The sequence below is a fragment of the Crocuta crocuta genome, unplaced genomic scaffold (genome assembly GCF_008692635.1).
Source record: "Crocuta crocuta isolate KB4526 unplaced genomic scaffold, BGI_CrCroc_1.0 scaffold62, whole genome shotgun sequence".
NCBI classification, from domain to species: Eukaryota; Metazoa; Chordata; class Mammalia; order Carnivora; family Hyaenidae; genus Crocuta; species Crocuta crocuta.
In genome coordinates, this window is record NW_027529173.1 from 640,117 (window position 1) to 666,404 (window position 26,288).

The 26,288-nt window shown below is 43.5% G+C and overlaps 1 protein-coding gene across 2 annotated transcripts in view; it reads left to right on the top strand.

Moving 5' to 3' along the window:
- The window catches only part of RAPGEF5 (Rap guanine nucleotide exchange factor 5), a 176,478-nt gene extending 151,058 nt beyond the window's left edge, over nucleotides 1-25,420 (top strand). For both annotated transcript variants that reach the window (XM_077757649.1, XM_077757650.1), the window contains exons 18-23: nucleotides 4,789-4,879; nucleotides 7,018-7,068; nucleotides 7,892-7,979; nucleotides 12,892-12,956; nucleotides 17,342-17,396; nucleotides 21,280-25,420. In XM_077757649.1, the coding sequence (XP_077613775.1) occupies nucleotides 4,789-4,879; nucleotides 7,018-7,068; nucleotides 7,892-7,979; nucleotides 12,892-12,956; nucleotides 17,342-17,396; nucleotides 21,280-21,398 (469 nt within the window). In that variant the 3' untranslated portion in view covers nucleotides 21,399-25,420. The remainder of the gene's footprint in view (nucleotides 1-4,788; nucleotides 4,880-7,017; nucleotides 7,069-7,891; nucleotides 7,980-12,891; nucleotides 12,957-17,341; nucleotides 17,397-21,279) is intronic.
- Nucleotides 25,421-26,288: the final 868 nt, after the last annotated feature.

A 26,288-nucleotide genomic window follows, 5' to 3' on the forward strand; every position in this document is an offset into this window, starting at 1 on the left:
CCTCCAGGGTGCAGCCACTGTGAATGGCTGTCTTTCCCATACACAGCATCCTCCAAGCCTGGGCATATGTTGTTGGCTCTGCCAGAATGACCACTTCGACCCTGCAAATGGCTGCCATTCTTAAGACCTAGGTCAGATCTTCCTTCCTTCCTGAAGTCATCCCTGCCTTTCAAAGGCAAGGTCAGCCATTCCCTGTCCCCACTCTCACCCACACACATGCTTTTTCACTTTTAGCTTCTTTTTTATATTTATTAAACTTGTGAGTTTATATAGAATCCCTTCACTTGGCTGGGTTAGCCTCCAGAGGGCAGGGACCATTGCTAATCAAACACGGTACCTGAGATGTCTGGCGCAGAACTTGGTAAATAGCAGTGACTCAGTAAAGGTTAGTTGAATGACATTTTAGTAACTTGCTGGGAGCATCTCTTCAAATACCAGATTTGTATCCTGAGACTGCTCCTGGGGCAGCTTCCAACAGAAGTAGGCAGCGTGAATCAGAATCTTTCCCAGTTCCTTCGGCTTCCCATTTTATTTCGCCTTCGTCTTCCAAAATAGTTTTTACGTCACAGGTTTGGAGTATACATCCGTGCAATGCGTTCAGGAACTATGTATTGATCACTCATTACGTGTGCAGATCCATGCAGGGCACTTTGGGGAAACCACACTGACCTTGCACACAATCCTTGGCCTTGAGGAGTTTGCAACCTGCTGGAGGAGATGCTTTGATAACTCAAATGGCTGACGTGCAGCAGAGAAGGGGGGAGTGCCCTATTCTGAGATCAGGTTCTGTTGGGGGCCTTAGAGGAGGGGAGGCTCTTAGGCCAACAGTGTGGAAAAGGAGGATTCAAAAAACATTCATGAAGGAAGTAGCATTCAAGGCTGTATTTGAAATCTGCGAACTAGACGGATAGGATTCCAACAGCGCACACTCTCCTTGGAGGGGAACCTCATAGGAGGAGGGTGGTAGAGGGGCTCATGGGAGGCAGGCAGCATCTGGTCAAGGAAAAGAAACCTCACCCACTTTGCCCACAGTGGAGGGATATTTGTAAGGAAGGTGCAGGAGATTGATCTACAAAGGAAGATAAAAACAAACTGTGAAGGATGTTGAATTTCAGGTCAGAGAGTTTGGACTGAATTGAGAAGACAGGGATTCATTGCCAAGTGTCTGTGCGGGAGACCCATAGGAGCAGAGCTGTCCCCCAGAAAGGTTGATCTGAGAGTAGCGCGTAGACTGAACTGTAGGCAAAAGCACGATATTTTGTTTACCTAGCAAGAAATAATAGAAGTACCTAAGCTGGTGTTTGGCATGACTGGGAATGGAAGGAGAGAGAAATAACAGATGCGCCTACATCTTGGTTGGTTTTTATGGTGAATGTTCCTTTTTTTGATTTGGCCAGTGCATTCCAAATGGTCTATGCAATTCATAAAGGTGAGGCTCTTGTGGATCAAAAGCTTTCTTATAAATGTCAGTTACTTGAAGAAGCGGGATGTTAATGTCCCAAGGAGTAAAATGACACCACACAGCTTAAGTTCCAGTATAAGATTATATCTATCCTCTGAGAAATGAAATATATTCACATCTTCTCCATATGGCCTCATGCTCTTGAATTATTTACTGTACTGGTCTCTCTATCCCCAGCCCATGGAATAGAATGCCAACAGAAACATAAAGTTAAATTCCTCATAATCACACTAGTAGGAATAACCAAGGGAAAACAGTAATTTCCATGATCATGAAGTGTCTCCCCTGCCTAAGGCATCTATTTGCATATTCATGTTTCCCTTCCTTCTCCCCATCCCCACCCCCCACCTCTGTGGATTGAGTGGAGTTTATTTCCTCACACAGACAAAGGAGTGTTTGCTAAACTGGAATGTTTCAGTGTCAGTCTGTTCTTATCGTGGAATGAATGGGTAACAAAGGATTCCAGACTGGATTGGTATCCAGTATTTGTACTGTATCAATTTGTCTTGGAGAGAAATCATGTTTTTCTGTTTACAGATTCAGATGTTAGTTATATGTACTTTTTTTTTTAATTGTAAGGATGACTGAAAAAGAGGACAGTTATTTATGGGAGCTAAAAGATTAAAAGATGAGAATTCTATCTAAGATTCCAGATAGATAAATGATGTTAAATAAAATGAGGAATTAATAAACCTTTCTATAATGAATAACGATAAAACCATTTCCCCAAAAAGTCTTGTTTTCAACTCCAGCAAATGCTATGTGAAAGGCTTGGTGTATACGAGGTTTTGAGGTGACGGGCAGAATATAAAAATGAAATGCATCCATACTCAAGCCATAAGGAACTTAATGTCTAGTGAGGAATCACAGAACCATGGGGCCTCCCTCATGGAGGAAGTGAGAGGACCAGGGAGTAAGTGAGAGCCTCTAGCTGTGACATAGGAGCCAGACACTTCTTGCTGACCACAGGAGCCTCTCACCTCAATCATTACTTCAAGAGATGAGCTGACTCAAAAACAAGGGGGCGTGCCTGGCTGACTCAGTTGGTAGAGCATACCCTTGATCTCTTGATCTCCGGGTTGTAAGTTCGAGCCCCACATTGGCTGTAGAGATTTCTTAACTCTTTTTAAAAAACAGAAAGAGAGAGAGAGAGAGATGGAGCTGACTCAAGTCTGTCCTGGCTGGTGTGAACTTTCCCGGGGTGTGATGAGACAGAAAGGGTGATTGAGGGAAGTAAATGACAGAAGGGAAACAGAGTCGAAGTATTGATGGCTTTAGTGACCAATGATTTACGAAAACAGGTGGATTTCTAAATCATTGACCTGAAGGCATCTTTACTTGTTTATTGTGGAATATACCAAATAGCGTTCACCCAGGAGAAAGGTGGCAGAAACCAGATAAAATGGCCAATCAGACTGAGTCTTGCATTCTCTTGCCTCCCCTCGAACTGCAGGCAGGGCCAGAAGCCAGGAAAGGAAGACTGTGAGAGGCACAGACCAGCCCATGGAGACCCAGCAGTGGGGGGGATGGGGAGGGGGTGCTGCAGGACTGTGTCCCCCCTGCAGATTCTGGACCCTAGGTGCGGAGGCGGCAGTGCCTTTCCACGTTCCACAGTTAATGGGGATAGAACTTCCAGATGCTCCCCGATGGACCTTCTCTGCCCTGGGGGCCATCCACAGCTGTCCTCGGGTGGTGTCTAGCCCATGAGGCTGGCACCAGGAGCAGGCCACTTAGGGAGGACCTGCCAGGGCACAGCCAGCTGCATATGTTACTCCTGCTACAGTGCCAGGCATTCTTCTTGTTCTAAACTAAATACTTGTAAACCCAATCTGTGCCACTGGAAAGGAATACCGTTTCTAGGGACAGTTTTTAATGTGTCTGGAAACTTCAAGATAGCTTTTGACCAATCATGTAAATACTGGAGGTCTCACTTAATTAAAAGAACGATAAATAGGGGCACCTGGGAGGCTCAGTTGGTTAAGCATCTAACTCTCAATTTCAGTTCAGGTCATGAGATCAAGCCCTGCATCAAGCTCAGCACAGAGCTTGGAGCCTGCTTGAGATTTTCTCTCCCCTCTGTCTCTGTCCTTGCTCTGCCTGCCTGTTAGCTTTCTTTCAAAACAAGCAAGCAAACAAACAAACAAACAAAAACCCTATAAATACAGTTAAAAAGTTTTATACACAGAGGTACTCATTGCAGCCCTCCGTATTGAATTGAATTATATTGAAATGAGAATAACTTAAATTTCAACAATAGGGCAATAAGTAAGCACACCATGAAATATGTTTTTGATGAAGTTATAGAGCCATTAATGATGATAGTGAAGAATTCATAGTATACACTATAACGTAGTATAATGGAAGAAGCAGGATACAGAGTTATATATGCACTGTTCCCAAGTTCCATCTAAGACATTGGTGAAAATGTGATGGGACAGAGAGTATCTGGTCCAAGCCAAGTTATTATATACCAGGTAGTTTCTGTGCACTGGCTTACTGTTGAGCATTTTCATATTTCTTCATATTTATCAAATCAGAGTGATTTCTTAATTTTAAAAACTTGTCTCAGAGAAGTGTTTTTTAATGCGCCCCAGAAAAAGGAGTGTCTGGAACTCAGAGGCTGGCCTGGCTGAGCTNGTTGAAGGGCATGACTGACGTGATGCAGAGCAGATAAGCTTACAGAGTGGAAGGAGCTCAATGTGATTTTATTTTGCATTTTTCCTCCTTTTTTTCTCTAAATAAGAAATGTGGGACAGTATCCCCCACGATATATCCCATATTTTATAGAGATACATAATACAGTAGCTACTTTGTTGAGAGTGAGGAAAAAGCATCTGAATGTCATTGGAGGGGAGGCTCAGACCAGTGAAGTGGGAGGGCCTTGTCTGTCAAAACTTAAAGACAGCATCCTGATTAAAGAGACCCTGATTAAAGAGATGGGCGAGAGAGCTGTTACAATGAGAATATGCTATATATAAAGAAACGTGAATTCAAGAGTTTTCAGTTGAAACTTTAAATGTATCATCCAAAATAGATATTTTAAAAGGAGGAATCTATTGATGTATCCAGGGGGTGTCAGGAGCACAGATCTTTTCCTAGAGGTAAGGATGAACCCCAGCGTTTGGATCTGTCACCTGTGTTAGGAAGAGTGGAGGGGATACCACCCCCCACCCATAGGTCAGTGTGTGTTGGCCATGGAGCAGAGTTCAGCCCTGCCCTGGACATTGAACTCTGTGGCCTAGGAGAGTCTTTGGGGCTTTATCTTGTAGGGTCATCTGGCAGAAGCATGATGCTCCAAGTACCTTGTGCTTTCTTTCATTCCATAGCTGCAAAGCCCAGAGGAACCTGAATTCTTTCTTTGCTATTGTGATGGGCCTCAACACTGCTTCTGTGAGCCGGCTGTCGCAGACCTGGGAGGTGAGCCTTGGGGACCCACATGGAAAGGGCACGTGGGGGAGGGACAAATAAAACTGAACAGGAAACATGCCAACAAAAGGCCTTTATTTAAAATAAGTTGATTTAAATGGTTTAAATGAGATAAGTACCATTAGGAAAAAAATGTTAAAAATGAATGTGTCAAGCAGGACTATTTTGATCAAATGGCTTTCAAAATGGTTCTATTATATAATAGAACATAAAATATACACACATACATATTTGTTTTCCGCCCTGGCGCCATGATAGTGTGGTTACAGCCCCATGCTGGTCCTTTCAAAAGTGATGACATGTGTCCAGAGCAGATTTGTTGATATGCTAATGAATTTAAGCTTCCGGTCCTCTCTCTTGCAGGGCTCCAGGCATTGTGTTCAGTGGACGATGTCTATCTTTGTAAAATTTGCAGGAGTGAAATAATTTTGTATTCCTTTTTTCCAAAGAGGGTCCTGCAAAGTGTTATGTTTCAGGCCTCCCAAGTCAGGGCTCTGCCTCTGTCCCTGCTGCATGATGCTGGCCACTCGGGTTCTGAGGGGGAGAGGGCCACTTTGTTAATCCAAGCTTTGAACCACAGACTATAAAGGGCATACAAGAGAGGAACTGAAACCGGGGCGTCCCTAAATGTGTCTAGAAGCTCTCAGCCTCTCCCCCGGCCCCATCACCTTCTTTTTGGGCTTTTGTTTCTTTCTCGGTCTCACTGTTCCCTACCGACTGACTGCCCCACTGCATGTACCTTATCTCTCCCTCATCATTTTCTCTTTAACCATCCAGGCTTCTTGCTCCCTTATGGCCCTGGGCTCCATGTGGCTCCTGTGGTCTCAAGCTTCTCTCCAGCCCTCTCTGATTCACCTCCTGTCACCACTCCATTCTCATGTTCCCGCTTCAAACTCCTACAACATAGGCCAGCTAGCTTTTCTTTACATTAGATCTCAGCTCAGAGCTCTGAACAATGTAGGGATTCACTGTCTTTGCATCAGGGACCATACGCCATTGGAATGCATGGTGGTGACCTGGGGGTCAGGGTCAGTGCCCCTTAAAGGAGTGCAAAAGAAAAGAAACGAAAGGCCTGCCTTCCCTGGTTAAGCAAACACGACCTGCACGCATATTGTGAGACGAAAGGAGGTGTACAGCAAATGCCACAGTTGATCGAAGCAGGAGGGAAACGGCCAGCAAAGGTCAGAAGAAAGTGGAATTTGAATTAAACCTGGGAAGAAGCTTTGATTTGCAGAAATTGAGAAGAGAACTAATTGAGTTTGAACGGCATACATTTTGTGCACACATAGACTGCTTGCTGTGTGCAGGCAACTCATCAGTGCCATGGCTGGTAGAAAATGGGCCAGGCAAATGAGAAGGAGGTCTTGGACCATTTCCACTTGGCCCACAGAAGGGCAAGTGGAGACTCACAGCAAACCACCCAACTAGAAGGGGCAGAGTCGGAATTCAAATTCAGACTGACTGACTACTAAGTCAGCATGGAAGGTATCCAATGTTTTCCTTATTCATGTCAGAGGCAGGCTGGAAAATCCCAGGTGCTTCTGGCTTGGGCCCACATTTTTATTTGGGTGGATGGCATATGTTTTGACCCTCTATGATTTTACATGCCACATATGGATGTGGTTGATCTTTCCTATTCAGCAGTTCCTAACCACTGACGTGCAGGCTTCGTCACTTAGGGGTTTTACAGCCTTTCACGATTTAGCCCTCTGCAGTAAAATACAATTCTATCATTTAAACAAAAAATGTCAGCCAATATTATTTCCCACTCAGCAAGACTCTGTAAGAAGACAAGAGCATTCACCAAAGGTGGGATATGGAGCTGAAATTCAAGTGTGTATTAAAAAATCACCAGTGTGTGGAATGTCTAACCAGTAGACTTTTGAGTCATGTAGCTGTGAATTATTTTAAACTGTCTTGAGCAACACTCCCAAGGAATGTCACATGAAGGCATGATGAAGATTGCCTAGTGAGAAGCAAGTGGGGTAGAACCAAATGAGAGAGGTATTTATTATGCTCAGAAATGAGACACATGCCAGTACAGCTTAGGAAAAGTTCCCCCTAGTGCCTCTGAAAATAACTGACTTCTTTGACCTTTTCCTTTTTGTATTTTGTTTGTTTGATTTTAGAAAATCCCTGGGAAGTTTAAGAAACTTTTCTCTGAACTCGAGAGTTTAACAGTAAGTAGTGACCCAAAGGGGACTTACTCTTCAAATTAATTGATCGTAACAAATTTCCTTCTAGATTGTAATGGCCAGCACGTGCACTTCACCATGTCAGGTAACTTAGCCTACATCCCTTGTATATGAAAATGTGGCTTTACTTCTTAAGGAATGAAGGAGTGGACAGTTAATGCCTCTTCCTCTCCGTGGAAAAAGGTAGTGAGGATGGTCCTTTTGACCCGATTTTCACAATGCAGATTTTTAAGCATCTAGTCCACGTCAAAGCCTACAGAATTAACTGTTATAAATGGAGTGTGTAGTCAGTGTCTTATGACTACAGAACAGCGTCGTTTTACTGTTTTCTCCTTTTTCTCCATTCTACCATTTCTTAGATTTAGGTTTTTTAAAATGTAGTTTCTTTTCTGAACACAATAAAACAATGTGCTCTTACTTTCTGCGCATTGTTTCTGCAGTATAAGGGAGGTTTTTCTTTGCGATGTACCTAACAAAAGACTTTGGGGTTACCTCATGATAGAAATTATGCAGAGGAAACTGTACTTAAGGAACCTATTTGAGGAAAATAATAGGGCAATCAAAAGGTGCTTCTCTTTTGCAGTCATTTCCCATTATTGTAAACCAATAAGTTGACTTTCATTCATTGCCACATTTCCTGCCCTAATTTAGTGAGTTTATTCTCCTAGGAAACCTTTATCTACTTTGTTCTGAGGAAGAACCTCTCGATATCTAAATCATGTTCAAATTGTATAGCAAAAGTGGATTTAGAATTGTTTCTGCAGCACATTGATTTTTCTTTCTCTTTGTCATCTGCTTGATTTGGAAGGATCCTTCCCTGAATCACAAAGCCTACAGAGATGCTTTCAAAAAGATGAAACCACCCAAAATCCCATTCATGCCTCTGTTGCTTAAAGGTAACAATTTTCTTTTATGCAGTTCCATCTTCAGAAGTGTGTCATTCTAACTATGAGGGGCCAAAAGAAAAAGGGGGACTCTAGGTGTATTTCTTGAGACTAACTTTGACATTACATCTAACTGTGTTTGCTTGTAATTGTTTTTTAAATGCTCGGTTATTTCTGAGGTACCTGAAATACTTAATTGTACTTGAGAGATAACAAAGCATTTTCACCTGACTTCCAAAACTTGGGACTGGAAGCGTGTGTTTTTATTTTGCTCTGCTTCTAAGCACCGTCTTATTTTCTTAGAGTTTACCATCCACTTAATTCAACCAAGAATAAGGCTGGAGTAAGGAACCCAAACAGCAATCATGCTGTCTACATTTGCAGCTTAAATTTCAGAGAGCTAACACTGGCTCTGACGTGTGAGAAATACCTTTGGTCAACACAGGCAGTATGGTGTATGAAAATGTTGGTGGGGGACATACTTTCTTTCTCCAGGAGTGAAACCCATTTGGGAAAGTATGTGACAGCCGCAAGCTAGTCCCCTGACTTCTCCTATAGAGCACCAAATAATTCATCCTGAAACATGTTAGTTACATTTGTTGATGAGATCTCAGTGGTCTCTTTCAAACGAAGAGGTTTAATTAAAAGGAAGTTCTTTTTATATTGGCCTATTCTGTTAACATTCAGTATATATTGTACTTAGGTGCTTTCCAGGGAAAAGGGATTTGGTCTTTTTTTTTTTTGCCATATTTTTATTCTTCCCAAGGGATTTTGTAGGAATACTCTTTTATATAGCCTGTGTCCTTCAGAGGCTTCTAATTTCTGCTGGGTCTGGCCCCACTAACTGGATTCATAAATGTCATTCTGGAAATGAGTTACCTAGGAACTGTGTTGCTGGATGGCCCTGCCATTCTCCCTGTCCCCCTCCCCCCACTGCTATATGGGCAATGGCGATAAAGTTGATCTTCCTTCCTCACCCTCTCTCCAGAACAACCAGGGCTCAGAGAATTTCTGAATTGCCCTGATTCCCTTCAGCTCCCCATCTAGCCTGCGTCTAGTAAAAGCAGGAATCTTTGTGAAACAATACTGTACTAGCACAACTAAGAGGCGTGCAGATGCTGCCTTCATGCTGAAAAGATTCTGCTAAATGTTAATGGGTGAAATAAGGAGGGATTGTAATGCCAAAAGAGCACTTTAAAAGTTTACTCAGGTTTATGATTTTTATTTGCAAAATAAAACACCTTCAACTGGACGGTGGGGTGGCAGGTGGGATGTAACACTTAGAATCATTTAGACACAAATAGGAAACTGGCAATGAGGACAGATCTGGGAAAGGAATTGATTTTAAGCAGAAAAAAAAAAATTGAACCATAATTTTTAAGGTAATGGAATTAGTGGACACTGTCCCTTTAGCTTACTTAGATATGAGCAGTGGTTTTTGCTGTATATTCTAGATTTCCCCCCCAAAAAATTTAATGCAGCCACGTGTCTCACACTTATATCTTAGCTTGGATGCAATTTTCTGCTCTACTGAGTTTATCTAGACCTCTTTGTTGGCAGCAAAACAAATTTCCCTGTTTTCTACTGAAAATACATTCACTCATTCACTCTAGTAAAGTAAACATGTTTTCTTTTTTTTTTTTCATTAGAAGCCTTCTTGAGTTTAAACAAGCAGTTTTCTCTTTTAAGTATTTTGTGATTATAAAAATAAACATCGTTAGCACTTTATTTAAAATGATCATTTTTGTCTGGGGCGCCGGGGTGGCTCAGTCGGTTGAGTCTGGGACTTTGGCTCAGGTCATGATCTCAGGATTCATGGGTTCAAGCCCCACATTGGGCTCTGCACTGACAGCTGGAGCCTGGAGCCTACTTCGGATTCTGTGTCTCCCTCTCTCTCTGCTCCTCCCCTGCTCATACTGTGTCTCTCTCAAAAAAGTAAATAAAAATTTAAAAAATTTTTTAAATTATTTTGTCTGAAATAATTTCCAAAGGACTATAAGGTGAAAATTTTAAATATGTATCATGCCTAAACAAAACATTTTGGAAAAAATAAACAACGTTAATTTTGGGGTTTTATAATTGCAAAAATTATGTAAAGTTGTAATAAACTACTTTAGAACAACCAACTTTTTAATGAAAACTCGCCCCTGCCCCTTGTGCCTCCCACTTTGACTTGCTATTAGAGGAAAATGACCAAATTGACCTCCTTGGGTGTTAAGAAGGATTAGGCCTCCCGCATTTCTTTTTCTTTTTTTCTTCTTCTTCTTCTTTTTTTTCTTTTTTGAGACCTTCAGTTCCCAGTAAGCATGGAGATTATCAAGTGAACGCACAAGCTGAGGGTCCTTGCAGCCATCAGCTCTCCTATTTCCCAGCTGAATTCTTGCCTTTTGATGTAGTTGCCCTCCTACTGTGGTGTGGAATCTATTCAGAAAGCAGATGAATAGGAGGCCCTAAATAAGTGTGGGAGAAAGGATCCAGCTGACCTAAAGTCCAAAGCAGCCAAATAGTCTGTTTCATGCAGCGTTTTGAAGATGGTAGTCCTTCCCAGTAGAGTCAGTAATCAACAGGGGTTTGAAGATTAACCGAGGTCCTCTGGTGGGCTCTGTATGGATCTTAGAGCAGAGATGATTATTGCAGATTTGTGAGTGTATTTAAATAAAAGGAAAATCGGGGTGCTTGTATATTTCCTCCTCCTCTTTCAATTGCTATCAACAAGTGGAGTCATTTCATCTGGCAGTTCTGTTATATGAAGTGTGTGGAGAGTGTTCAGGTGTCTCCTGGTGAAAGGTACTCCTTTCCTACACTCAGCCTGGTGGGTACCCAGAATTGCTTCACAGCCCATGGCTTAAGTTCTGAGATCCCAGGTTTCTTTCTCTCTCTCTGTCCCCTTCCCTCCCAGCCTCCCTCCCTCATCCAAGTCGTTCATTGTGAGCTCCCAGAGAGGCACAGTGGTGAAGAGGAAGAAGGCTCCCTGGGTTTGAGTCCCGGCTGGGAGGAGTAGAGCTGTGATCATGGGCCAGCCGTGCGTGTTCTTTGGCTCACAGGTTCTTCACATTGTGTCCTGCTAGGGCTTTACCTTACAGTCGTCCGTTAGTGCTCTGTCTGATGCTGTTAATAGAGATAAGTGTCATTATTGTCATCACCCCATCATCATCCTTGGGAACATGGGGAGAAGAGGGCAATAATGTAACACTGGGAAATGGACCAAGTGACTCAGGGTGTTGGTAACCCGAGGTCTGATGGAGTTAGGGGAGAGTGGGCTTTTAGGTGATGTGTAATGTAGATAAAGAGTGCACACGCCATTCTTTGCTACACATAGAAAAGGTAAAAGCTAATGCGCCAACTACTTTAAGTATCGCATCACAGAATGAAAGCTTATGCTTCCTTTCTGAAAGCAAAGTCATGAAAGACAATAAAATAAGCAGAGAGTTTGCCAGCCAGCTGTGTAATTGTAAATTGTTTTCCTATTAGAACATCAGTTTTAGTAAAGGGGGAAAAAAGCTTAGGAAAACTTTGCAGTCAGTGCTGGAAGCTGTACGTAACGGATTCCTTGAGGAAAGGTTTGGATCAGGGGATCACGCAGCTCTGTGACTGGTGCCGCCCCCTGGTGGGCAGTGAAAGCTCAGCAGCCAAGTGCCTGGTAGGCAGGTGTGCAGCACCTATCTCGTAATTGCCCCTTAGGGACCAGCAGGATGAAAGTCTTGATTAAATGCAAGTGATTTCCCTTTCTATTTATAGGAATCTTAAGCTGTTCTTTTGCCTCTTTTATGTCAGGTTATTTCAACAAGATAATTTTCATTTGGTTTGTCCTCCATGTTTGTGATCTGACATAATTATTTGCAGGCTCTTTGATTCTTATCTGTGAGGATTCCCTAGTGCTCAGTCATTGACCCTCTGATCTGAGTTTCTGAGTCAACCACTCACTGATCGTCAGCTGCTGTCTTTATTGTAACTAATTCCCAAATCCCTTACTCTTGAGAAGGCACTTGGGATTTTTGCAACCAGAAGGAGGTTTTTATTTGAATATCTTCTGTCACTTCCAGTGCAGGTGAGGCTCAAACCAAATGTAACTTTCCCTTCCGCTGAAAATGTACTTTCACCCTAAGGAAAGTGGGATTCTTTCCAGCAGTGATGCTTTCTTTCTACCCATTGAGTAGGGACAGAAGCTTTGCCATTTTCCAACCTGTCCTTTTCCTCATATCTGATGCACAATCAGGCACTGTTTATTTTTTTTTATATATTTTATTTATTTTTGAGAGAGAGAGAGAGAGAGAGACAGCATGAGCAGGGAAGGGTCAGAGAGAGAGGGAGATACAGAATCGGAAGCAGGATCCAGGCTCTGAGCTAGCTGTCAGCACAGTGCCCGACGCGGGGCTCGAACCATGAACCGCAAGATCATGACCTGAGCTAAAGTCGGACACCCAACCAACTGAGCCGCCCAGGCACCCCAGGCACTGGTTTTGATACCCAAAAATCTACATTTTAACATCTCAATCTAAATCTTCTACCATTGTAGGTAAAGCAAGCCCTATACACTTTGCCATGGATTGTTTAAAAGCAAACACATAAATATGAAAATTCCTTTGTTTCCGGGTATTTAGTTCTTTTCTGCTCAGGGTTCTGGCTTAAAACAATAATGGACTGGCTAAGTTATAGAATAAATAGTGTTAGCTTCTGTTAAGCAGGCTGAAGTACAATATATATAACTGCATTAATGTTATAATATTCCCACACACACACTTAAAATTATGCCTTTTCATATCGAATACCATACAGATTCAAGTTCAAGTTGCCTTGTCAAATGCATGGAATAATGCGTAATGTTTGAGAAAAATTGATAAGTTGCATTGCCTCTAGACCTCCTTAGCCCTGACTCATGATCCATTCCTAATGGCACATACATCTTTCTGTTTTTAATTTTCAGATGTAACATTTATTCATGAAGGAAATAAAACATTTTTGGATAATCTTGTCAATTTTGAAAAACTGGTACGTACATTTCATTATCTCTCCCTTTTCCCATTGTAAGGAAAGTGCATGCTTTCATTCTTGCTCCAAGAATGGTAACCAGGTTAACTCGCCACACATGGGGTGAGGCGACAGAGGACCGCTGTGCTACTTGAAAATCCAAGCACCTAGAATCTGGGAGGCGGACACCTTGGGATATCCTGCTGTAGCTCCATTTTAATCGCTTGAGGATGACTGATTTGTGCCCCGTTGTTTTTAAAGTGGATATGTCTATAACTCTTGAAATCCCTGTGTCCTAAGTGCTTTAGAATCAGAGCTCAGTTATTTAAAATTTTGTTTTAAGTTTATTTATTTTGAGAGAGAGACAGTGCAAGCAGGGGAGAGGGAGAGAGAATCCTAAGCAAGCTCTATGCTGCCAGCACAGAGCCTGACACGGAGCTCGAACTCACAAAATTGTGAGATCATGACCTAAGCCAAAACCAAGAGTCAGACACTCAACCAGCTGAGCCACCCAGGCACCCCAGAGCTGTTATTTTAGATGCTACAGTCAAACAGCACAGCCAGAAATGGGTATTCAGAGTGAGGCTTTTTTGTACATGTTCTTTAGAGATGTGTTCTGTATCACTGTGTCATGTTCTATTTTTTTAAGATAATTGTAAATTTTTTAATATTTATTTATTTTTTTAAATATTTTTATTTATTTCTAGGAGAGAGAGAGAGTGTGCGAGCGTGAGCAGGGGAGGGTCAGAGAGAGAAGGAGATACAGACTCTGAAATAGGCTCCAGGCTCTGAGCTGGCAGTCAGCACAGAGCCCGACGCGGGGCTCAAACCCACGAACCACGAGATCATGACCTAAGCGAAAGTCGGACGCTTAACCGACTAAGCCACCCAGGCGCCCCTTAATGTTTATTTTTGAGAGAGAGAGAGAGAGAGAGAGAGAGAGACCCAGGTGTGAGCAGTGGGAGGGGCAGAGAGAGGGAGACACAGAACCTGAAGCAGGCTTCAGGCCCGAGATGTCAACACAGAGCCTGATGCAGGGCTCAAACTCATGAACTGAGAGATCCATGACCTGAGCTGAAGTTGGATGCTCAAACGACTGAGCCACCCAGGCAACCCTCATTGTGTCATATTCTGAAGGTCCCAGGGCACCTATTTGCAACCAAAGACTACAGGCACTAACATTCTTGACTTTGTATAGGTTAATCTCCAGTGTTTGGTATGAATGAAATGAGTTCAGGCAAATGAAGCCTTTGGTCAGTATCTGCTTCAAATCATGGCCAGTGCATCTGGTTAAGAATGCCTAACAAGTTTTGGGGAGCATGTGTGAAGATGTGGGATGAGGTGTGTTGCACTGAGTAGCATTCCCTATAAAGGGCTAGTAAGTTTCCCTCTGACTAACTTAGAGGGAACTTGGGTGAACAGTTACACTCTATAAGCTGACTGTTGTCTGTTAAGGGGAGACTGGCAGTTGACCTCCCCCAGGTGAACCAGTGGTTTGGTTAAGTTCCTTGTGTTATTGCCCCTCGGATAGTGCCACTGAAGTGAGAGAACAATTTGATAAAGGCACAAATGGAAAAGAGCCATGGAAAGATCCCCACATCCCTGTTTCTCATTCTGATCAGCATTTCTGGGCTTCCACTACTTTCTCCAACAGTCCAGTGGGAGTCTTTTGATGACAGCTAATGTAGTCTAAGGTTTTGCTTTCAGATGTGTCAAGACTTCAGACTGAGGCTCCCAGGTGGCTCAGTCGGTTAAGCATCTGACTCTTAATTTGAACTCAAGTCATGATCCCAGGGTCATGAGATAGAGCCCCAAGTTGGTCTTCACACTGGGTATGGAGCCTGCTTAAGATTCTCTTCCTCTCTCTCTCTCTCTCTCTCTTTCTCTTTCTCTTTCTCTCTCTCCTCCCCCTCTTCCTCCTCCTCCTCCTCCACCTCCCTCTTCCCCCATGCCCTGCCCACACGCACACATGCGCTCCCTCAGTCTCAAAAAAATCAGATTAACCACTGGGAACAAAACAAACTAACAAATAGTACTTCTGTTAGAGTCAATAACTGTCTGTACCCCCTAATCCTTTAAGATGGTTTAAGGAAATAACATGGCATAAATAAGTAATAATATTCTCTTTAAAATTTTAAATTCCCAAAGAGAACTTTATTTAAAAAGACAGCTAGAAGCTAAATGCAGTTATACATGCACACAGTGGGCCATAGCACCCACGCACATCCATCAAACCCTGGCTAGCCTGTCATTTCTAGAGAGATCAGGTTCTGTAACATGAGTGAGTTCCGGAGCCTCACAGTAGATGGCTCTGAGGATGGAGCATGCCTCCTGCTGACCCCTCTTTGCATGGAGATGACAGGGTAAATACAAATTTTTCAAAGGGCAAAAATCTATTATACATTGTACATAGCCCTACGTTACACTTGGATGCTGGAGAATGAGGCTGAATTTCCTAATAGAGTCCGTGTTTTCAAGGAATTTTTCTTAGCACGGGACAGAGTTTCACTTCAGCTAAAACAGGATCATCTTTCACAATAATGAACCAATAGAACCTAACTGAATTAACTGGGGAGAAGCCAATTCCTCATGATGGATATTAGCTTAAGCCAGCTAGCAAATAATTCAGTGTATTCTCTTTATCTGGCTGATACAGGCCGACACATTAAGTCAGACGACATGATGGCCCAGAAGCACTCATTGGGTCTAATAAGATTTCCATTGTTCCTTCTGCTGTCTCAGCAGCTCTAAACGTTTCAGTCGCCAGCTATTAAATAATGAAGAAACAAATGCTTTCTCTCTTTCTTCTCTTGGCTCCTCTGTGTCGAGAGCCTCATCCTTTAGCACATTTTCCCCCTCCCCCCTTCAGAAAACCTGAAGACGAGGAGCAGGACTCAGGTTTTACTGATGCTCTCAGTCCTCAGCCCTGCACCAGCCCAAGGCTCCCGTGAGCTGCATAAATGGCACATGATAGAAATCAGTGTGACGCCATCGCTTAGAGCAGGAGAGGCAGCTTAGAGCTGCCCTGGGAATAGTGGTAACATTTGGGGAAGGAAACGTAACAATACTTTCACAGACGTGAGTCACGTCTCATTTCCTTTACAAATGCAACTTGAGCTCCTGCTATAATCACTGTCCTATTTAATTTTCCACTATTGAAGAGAAATACACTGGAAATACAATTGAGAACTATTTAATAAGTAGGTCATATTCAAACAAAGTTTCTACAGTTCTGACAGCTTTTAAGTAAAAAAAAATTTCATACTGAAATTATTCTTGTAGCAATAATTCACTGAGGGCTTGCTGTATATGGACGAGCCTTTGGTGTGTTAGGTGCGGGATATGAAAGATGATGACACATTTGGGGAAGTTGGGAGGCGCAGATAATGAATAATGTTGATTTCTTGAATAGTGGGATGGTGTTTGGATTTTGATATGAAACAAATTAGAAAGTCACTGGACTTTCCAGAGTGCTAGAGCACGATGGCGGCGTGTTTGGAGATGATTCTGGCAGCCACAGGGGAGAAATAGCAGTGGGAAATGGTGTTGTCCTAAATGCGGTCTTTCTCCTTCATCATGGAAAACTAGAAATGATAGAGCTAGAAGACTCTTGCAGGTACCCAGGTATGAGCTAGTGAGATCTCGTCAAAGGCAGCTGTAAGTTATGAAGACTTTTGCCTAGAGATCAGGGAGAACTTCGAAGAAAGAAATTAAAGCAGAATCCTGAAGACCATAGGAGAGAATATAAATCGTAAACTGCGAACAGTCTCTGTCAAGATGCTGGCGTTTTAGAAAACGTTTGCCTTTTGTGACTATGTCATTTCCTATCATGATTTGAGATACTTGAGTCCTTGATGCCACCAGAGTTCCTACCTGCATTCAGCCAGTACACGGAAGTCACTGTGTGACATATGGCAGGGGCTGGTGTGCAGAGTCCTCTGGTGCCCCTTGGGCCACCTGGCCTGATCCAGAGCAGCGCCGACCACAGGAGGCCAGTGTATCCTGTATGCGGAGCCTCCCAATCTCAGAGAGGCTTCATGGAGAGAAGGCCAGACATCCCTGGAAGGGAAACGCCAAGGCCGATTTGGACAGGCAGATGGGGCGGGAGTGCCCTAACTTCTTTACACTGTGTAAACAGTGGGCCATTAGACTCCATGGCATGAGGAAACCAAGGGCTCAGTTAGAATCTGGGCACCCAAGTTTGGGAGCACGGTTGCTATGGACGAAGACTGAATATCTTTTTGTAATCCAAGCCCAGTATTCTCAGTGAAAGTCAAGTCCAGCTCCAAATGCAGCAGTCCATTTGCACCCAAGGGTGCACTCTGCTTCCATCCCAGGAGGCATTGCTGCTCCAGAAACACCCTAAATGACCCTTCCACTGATATGTTTCCTGCTCTGCCTTCCAGCATATGATTGCAGACACTGTCCGTACACTGAGACACTGCAGGACTAACCAGTTTGGTGAGTAATTGAAGTCGGCTGTGGAATGTAAATTCACCCTACATTGGTACAGACTGTGACCTCATCACGAGTATTTGGTGGTAATAATTGGAAACAGGTTATAAAGTCTAATATGCATTTACTATATTCTCTCTTACTTTGATCACTACATATTTGGGATGCAGAGGAAGACAAGATTGAGCAGTATTTTATCCTCTCTTGGCAGCAAGTTTACACTGTGCAGAGTGACTTTAGATGAGCTGAGGCTCCCCACCGTACCCCTGAGCCAGAAAGTCTGTTGGCCTTCCCCCTTGGCTCAGAATTACCCGTGGGTTTATCAGGGGTGACCCTGTTCCTAAGCTTCTTGCTTGGAGTCTTCCTGGAATTGGAATATAGTTTGTAAAAGTGCCTAAAGCAGCCTTCCAGAATCTTTCCTCCTCTCCAACAAAAACTTCCTGTCTGGAGCTGCCTTTCACTGAATAGGTATTTTTCTGACCGTTTTTGTGGACTCCCCGCTGAGATTAACATGTGTAGGAATATTTGTTCCTTTTTAAACCTCAGGCATAATTTACACTATGTTGAAATAGCGTTAAAACATTGCAGGAAGGAAGGAAATCAACTTTATTGAGTTCAAGGAGCGTTCACATGGGCAATGGCATCCTGATACCAGTATTGGTGATTGGTGCATGGAGATCATTAACCCTGCGGTGCAGAGCAGAAAATGGAGATTCAGAGAGTTAATTCATTCCCCCATTATTCAGACCAGGCCTGCCTGACTTCCTGACCCATGCTCTTTTCTTTGCCTCCTGCAGCTTCTATAGATATGAAGGGCAGTAAAGAAAGAAAAAAAAAAGAAAGTTGAGTTCAGTAATTATAAATCAATCAAAGCTGACCACTAAATAAAACTTGCTTTATAAATCCTCTGTGCAAAATAATTTTTTCAACAATACAGAAGTAGAAAGATCAAAGTCCTACTCCCTAAAGATCAGTGCATATTCTTAAGCAAGTTTTTTTCAGTTTGGCCAGTCAGCTGGCAGTACTGCCCCTACAGAGTAACGGAACTTCTGTATGAATTACAAAGCTTGTGTTTGAAAGGGACAGTTTTAAATACAGGACCTAAGTTTGTTGTTGTTGTTTTTTTTAATGTTTATTTATTTGGGGGGGGGGGATGGGGGAGAGAGCAGTGACAGGGGAGAGACAGAGAATCCCAAGCAGGCTCCATGTTGTCCAAGCAGAGTCCTGTGCGGGGTTCAGTCTCACAAACCATGAGATCATGACTTGAGCCAAAATCAAGAGTCAGACACTCAACCAACTGAACCACCCAGGCTTCCCAGGACCTAAGGTTTTAAATATTTACATCAGCTACTACCACCTGATATGTGCTTATATGTTTCTCCATTAAGCACACAAGTACAATGCACTTACAGTAGAAACAGTGATCATAACATTGTCACGAAGATTCATTCAAATATGCAAGCATAATGCTGCCGAATATTGGGTTCATATTTCTGTCATCCACCTTTGTTTCCCAAGTATTTATGCATACTCACCTGATTCTAAGGTATCAGTCTCGCTGATCAAGAGACTCTGCAAGTGTAGACAGGAAGGTTATACTGGCTTGGTGGCCATGACCCTGTCTTGAATGCCTCATCACCAGGGAGTAAGGCCCCACTGAACAAAGCAGAACTCTTTGTTCTGTTAGTGAAATTAGTGAAATCCATTTTGACAGCTTATATGGACATAGTAAACCAATGTCAGCATTTGGGATAAAATAAGGTAATGTTAATCAAGCCACTTAAAAATTATGAAGTTCTGGGGAGCCTGGGTGGCTCAGTCGGTTGAGTGTCTGACTTTTGATTTCAGCTTAGGTCATGATCCCAGGGTTGTGGGTCAGGCCCCGTGCTGAGTGTAGAGCCTGCTTGAGATTCTTTCTCCCTCTCCCTCTGCCTCTACCCTACTCATGCTCTCTCTAAAATAAAATATAAATTGTATTACATTTATAAATACAAAATTATATTTATATAAATATTTATATTCATATAATGTATATAAATTATATGAAATTTATATATCAGTTGGCTGGGTGGCTCAGTCCGTTCAGTGTCCAACCGGCTCAGGTCATGATCTCGTGGTTCGTGGGTTCAAGCCCTGCGTCAGGCTCCATCCTCAAAGCCTGCTTCCTGTTTCGGATTCTGTGTCCTCCTCCCTCTCTCTGCTCCTTCCCTGCTCACACTCTGTCCGTCTCTCTTTCTCTCTCAAAAATAAATAAAACATTGACAAAATATATTTATAAATAAAGGTTTTTTTAATTAGGAAGGGCCATGCAAGTATCACTTGTCATGGTTGGAGCCACTCACTCTGCCATCTTCTTAAGGTTAAAAAATTAACAACAAAAAAATTACCTTTGTACCATGTGTTTTCTAAACCAATATTTACTAAACCAAAAGCAGTCTCTCAGTGTCTTACAGAGAAGGTGTTCTAGAATAATACAACTTTTTGGTCACTTCCAAACAAGTGGGATGGTAAACACTTAAACTCCTGGTACTTTTGCTTTTTGAAACCAGGAAGCCTTGTTGCTATCAAACTTAGCATACAAGTCTTAAATTATAGAACACATTTGTCACAGAGCAGGGAAAAATGGATTATACCAAGAGAAGAAATTGCTGCATTAAAATGCTTGGCTTCCTGTGGTCCCTCCACTCCTGCTGAACCCTGCTGCTCCCGTCCGAAATTCCATGAAGCAAGAGGATGTGACGTCACCATCTCTCACACTGATATTGTCTCTCGATGGCAGTTTAGCCAGGCTCCCAGTGCCTTGAGGTTTGGGGGGAATTTTTTTGGATTGTGTTTGGTTTGGCCTGTGGGAAGTGGGCTTGCCCCATTGTCCAGGCTACTTTATCTCAGGCTCCTTATCAAACGTGTCACCAGCCGGCACGTATATGTTCACAGGGCACTGAAAGCCTCTTGTGGCCCTTCAGTTTTGTAACTACCCCGGACTTCGGAGTGGAAAACCCCCTTGCCTTGTCCTTTGCTGGGTAGACGTTAGCCCAACCACATGCTTCTGGAACTTGTTTGGCCTATTAAGTAAAGCTTAAGTTCAGTTCTGTGATATCTGTTCATTCAAATGCTTCCTTAATTTTTTTACTTTTTCAAAAACTAAAGACACCAAAGAATTATACAAAGTCTAAAACAAACCATTGAGTCTGTGCACTGGCCAGATTAGCAGTGTCTTCTGACAACCCCCAACTGAGATATAAGAGCCAGTGAAAGCCATTTACACACCAGTTGCTGTGACGCAGGACCTCAGACATGGACTCAGGAATCCCGTGGTCTGGGTGCCGGGCCTGTTCAGCCACTCCCTTGCTGTGTCTGTGCTGGTTCCCACTCTGTAGTGGGGAGATAGTAACATAGTCACTAAGACTAGACAACATCAGGTAATAAGTGCTATATAAATATTAGTAAAACAAATACCGTCGCAGTCTGATGACCTGACCTGAGGCGCTAGTCTGAGCTGGAAAAGCATCTCCTCTCTTAGGATAAAGATCCCCTTTCTGGGATGCTGACTAATGAGAATCTCCCTGCTAGATTTACTCTAAGCCTTAATGAGAGGTTTTACTGGTATTCAGAAATAGCATTTCTGCACAAATAAGATAAAAACAGGGAGACAAACCATAAGAGACTCTTAAATACAGAGAACAAACTGAGGGTGGCTAGTGGGGTGTTGGGTGGAAGGAAGGGCTGAAGGGGTGGGGGGGCATTGAGGAGGACACTGGTTGGGATGAGCGCTGGCTGTTACATGTAGGGGATGAATCACTAAATTCTACTTCTGAAAAAAAATATTAATCTAAAAAAATAGCATTTCTGCTCTCATCAGATTAACTGTCTTGTGTCTTCCAAAAACCAGGAGGTGACATGTCTCCAAAGGAACACCAGGAGTTAAAATCCTACGTCAACCACCTGTATGTCATTGACAGCCAGCAGGCCCTGTTTGAGCTGTCACACAGGATCGAGCCTCGGGTGTGAGGCCTCCCTCCCCCAGCCACCAGCCTCGCCTCCCCTGGACTTGCGGCACTTTGAGCTACGGGAATGTCAGTGCTGAGCACGTTGCTTTCCTGTGAGAGAAGAAGTTGCTGAGTTTTATCAGTACATCATAAGGCGCCCGCCGGAAAGCCAAGCAAAGTGTGTTCAGGAAGTTGATGTCAGCCACCAGAGATGGGGAGAGGCCTCTCCTAGCTGCTCTCAGAACGAGAAGGCAGAAAAAAAAGAGTCAGAAGCATTCTTGAAATGGAGAAGTCTGATTTCTTATGACCGCATTGTTGATCCAACCCAGTTTTCAATTTGAGATGTGCCAGCATCAAGACGAGCGCGTGTCTTGACCTACCATGACCCAGTATTTCAGTACGAGTGTGTACAAAACAGGAGTTTTCCATTGCCTGGTGACAGATTACTGTTTGTAGGCTGTCAAAGAAGCAGCTCATTTGAACACCTAAAGGCAGTGACAGCATCTCTATATTTCCAGGGAGAAGGAGTAGCCGCTGTCAGTACAAACTGTGACATCACCAAAAGCCACTTGTGTCTAGGAAATTAGGACCGCAGCCGGCATCCATGCTCTGATTTCCAAAAGGGAAATGTCAAGGCATGCATTTCTTTGCATCCACAATCACTTATCAGTGTAGGCTTGCAGGTGAAATTCGTTTCTGTACAACCAATTTCAACTATAGGCAAGTTAGACTATGTTGCTTTACCAATAAGGAAAATAGCAATTTTTAAGAAATGGACTCATTGTTCAATTTCCAGGGAATTTCTTACATGTGCAAGAAGATTCACATTTCTTATCGAGAACAATGTGATTTTTGAAAAAGCACAGCTGCCTGGTAGATTCTAGGCACTCAGTAACCGTTTATTGAGGGAACAGAGTCGCAGAGGTCTGCGTTCTTGTGCCTGGCGATGGATGCCCTAGTGTTCTGCATCCTCCGGCAGGCTCCTTTGCCCACAGCAGAGAATGGTAACAGCCAACACTGGGAGGGGAGGTGGGATTTGATGTGTGAAGCACTTAGCGCTCCCTAGAGAAGAGCGAGGTACTTAGTAGTGACTGCCCATCTTTCAGCAAATGCAAAGAACCCCAAAATACCCAAATGTCTGATTATGTTGGACACTTAAAAGTCCTGCAAGTCCACCTCCTAATCAAGGCCCAGAGCTTTTCTATCATTTTTCTTTTTCCTCCAGAGTCTCAGAGTCTTCTAGTCTACTTTTTTACTCCCATTTTTAGAGATTGGGGCTCCTACAGTAGAGAAAACCTCATGCTGTTCTTAAGAGCTGGTTAGAGGATTTCCCTTGAGCTTCAAATGAACAAGAAAAAAAGCCTTGGGCATTACTGCAAAACAAGGGCCCTACTTCCTCTATTCAGCCCATTCATTTTCCACACGTGTGAGTTCTCTCCTGCCTGTTCATCTCTCCATCATTCACACAGAACTGCTTCCTTCTGGCCCATTAATACCTTATTACCGAGGGTGTCCGACGCTTTCTGATACCCTGTTAGCAGTGCTGTTTCCTGGGCTCAGGAACCACACTGAGCCTGAGAGAGCGCCGGAAGGAACCATGTGGAGAAAATCTGGGGTAGGACTTTCAAAGAGACTCGGTCTGTCCCAGCATGCGTAAACTTCAGTCCTGAAAACTAATAGGGTTTTACAGAGAGGCACCATCCAGGGATGATCCACTCAAAGAAAGCTCCAGGCTGCTGGGAACGGACAGAGACCCCCTGGAAGAGACAAGAGCCATCAGGACCAGGAAAAATCAGCTCCTGATGATTTTTGATGGCTGATCAAACACTGGAAAAGCTGTCCCCTAGGCAATTATTGGGGACAGCTTGGGCTTACGGCACAAGCCCATGTTCTCACCTTTTCCCTGTGCTGGGGAGGATCACTTGGTCAGTCTAATCATGCAAGGCCACTTTGACATTGTCTCCACATTTTACAACTTAGGTGGCTCTTCACAGGACATCCCCATTACTCCAACCAGAACATGACCTCTAGAGGACTAATTTTCAATGGAGAACTACTTCAGCATAACACCTGCTGCTTAGATCCCTATCCCGGTGTGTACACAGCCAAGTGAATCCACACATACATCACATTTAAACTCATTCTAGTGGTGTAGTCAGTATTCCACATGGCGTGGGTAGAAACAGGCCAGGGACGATGAGGGGCTTGCACACAGTTTCCTCCAGCTGTGGCCATGTGGCTCTCAGGGCAGCAAAGGGAAAGGAGGGTTCGGTTTAGTTTTCATTTGCTTTTTCATCCCTGTCACCCAAATGTCAGAATCTCCAAATCGTTCTGATTTAACAACGTTAAATTGTCTGATGTAACAACGGTTTCCGGAGGTCACCCAAGCATCAGCAGCTCAGAAGTTTCAGAAGCCCTGTGAAGACGTAAATCCAGAACTCAAGAACTTAAGATGGAACTGAAGACTGAACTGTGGGGCTGGCTTTAGCTCCGCATGAAACTATCCTGAACGAAGCTGAGCCGCCCAGCCGTGAGGCTCCCTGTAAATAGGGATTCCCTTTCCAAATACTCACCAAGGCCTCTTTGGAATAGATTTTGTTCTGGCTAGAAGGGTGGACCAAGATATCAAAGCTCCTTTCCAGCTCTTAGATTGTTGGGATTCCTTAAAATCTCCATTCACTCTGAAAATCTCTAATCTGCCAACTTCCTCAGCGAATGGTGCCCGAGCACTTCTCAGTGGGTTCTTTCTGCTCCAGCACCACCCTCAGGCAGGCATGTGGGCCTGTACATTGGTCTGCGTCCCGGCAACCAGCCCTGCTTACGAGGTAGCACACGCCAGGTTCCTGTGGGCTAACCCGCAACCTTCCTGAAAATTTTTTTCATACATTATTTCCAGATGCCCCCAAAGCTACAGTATTTTAAATTCACTTTTTCTTATCATCTGTACAATTGCCAAATAGTTAACAGTGCTAAGTATTATGACCTACATTCACTTCATTTTTGTATCATTAATTCTGTGTAGATAAATGCCTTTCACTAGACCCGTATCCACAAACAAGTTGGCTGGAGCGTGCAGTGAATTCACAAGCGCGGGGACAAAGCAAAAAGCCAGCCGTCCAGTTGGCCGGCAGAAGGTGCTGCACTGTGTAGGCCAGCCTCTGGGCAGGGAGAGACCGTTGCAGGGAAGAGGGGGTTGGTGATGTCTGATCCCTGGAGCTGGGCTTCCCCACTGCCCCAGTCCCAGCCCCGTCAGCTCGTTATGGCTGTCACATACACCGCAGATCTCAAACCTTGTGTTCTGATCCAAGCTGCTCAGAAACTAGACAGACACATTAAAAAGGGGGAAGATGAGATCCACTGCAGTTATCTAACACAGCGTTCCTTTTAAATGCTTCAAAGACATGTCCTTAAAATTTCAGCCTGCTCATTAATGAGTGGGCCTTTGTACTTAAAACTAGTAGGGGGATGAAAAGTTTTTAAAAATTGCCAAAAAGTTAGATGAAAATGTACTACTGTATAAAGCGAAGCTGTATATACTAAACATTTTTTAGCAGAGGAATATTTATTTGCATAGCCTATTTATTGTATTCGTATTACACGTTTATTAAATACTGGGATGAAATTGATGCCCTGAAGCAAGGACTCTTGCCTTTTAATGCATCATTCATTAGGACTGCTGTGACATTGTCAGCTTGCATTAACAATTAGAAGATAGAAAACCCACAATCAGGGTGTCTACCTAACTTCTCAGGGACTACACTTCGTAGTTTTCCACCATAATAAGAGCTGGTAAATATGAAACATTTGTGGAATTACCAGAATTGCCATTAACAGTATTTTCTTTCTCCCATGTCATGCTTTCTGCTTCTGTATATATGATTGTGCTGTGTATTTATCAAAGCTAGTAAGCAATAATTTATATGTAAAAAAAAATGGCCAAGCAATATAAGGTGAACACTTAATGTAAGTCACAGTTACCTTATCTTGTATTCTCAAGTGTTTTTTTTTTAAACTGCTTTTCCAAATATAAGATTATGTTAAAGATATTGTTGCTGCCTCATGGCTTCTTGGTGTGTCTGTGATGTTCGTGGGCTCCGTAGCCTGGGACCCAGCAGTGTATTCTCACGGTTTAGAACCCACTTGGTCACCGAGCGAGCGACGGGTAGGTGAAGAGATTCCCAGACAGCCGCTGAAGCTCTGAATCCTTTACGCTGCCACTGAGCCACTGGAGAACGCGAGGACCCTGGGTAGGGTAGTCGTATCAGGACTCCCCTATTCTGTCCCCGCTGCCACCACACTCAAATGGGATCAGGAACTCTGGAGACTGAGGGAAGGTCCTGGCCCTGGAGGCAGTGCTCTAAGTCTCACGTGGGGGCCCTGCCCCCACAAGATGTGTGGGTGGGATGGTAAAGCACAGGGTAATACCGACGTTCTGCACAAGTGGGAAGACTAGACCACGTCATTGTTCAAAATCTCTACCCCTTCCTGGGGGAGGGTTATACATTCTGCTTGTCGATGTCAGGCTTGGTTTTTGGCACGCGGTAATTAATCCCTTCCTGCAAGAGGATTGTTTACCTCACATGTTGAACTCGGGAGTGGTCAGACGTCCTGCTGTGTTCAATGGAAAACAGGGAGAAGTGACCTGTGCAGCTTGTAAACTAAAGCACTAAAGCCAGTGCCGCCATGTCACTTCTGCCACGAGGCCCACAATGTTCCAGGAAAAGGTGTTCCATCTACCCGCGTCTCCAGCTTGGGAAGGACATGGAACATCATCGTTAGAAGCCACTGATATTAGGGGGTGGTTTGTTACCTTAAAAGAATTTAGCCTAAGCTAATTAAGTTCCCCAGGGTGCTTCTTTCTTGATAAGCTGCCCTTTCCCTCAGTCCGTGTGTGGGCAGTAGTATTGGCTTT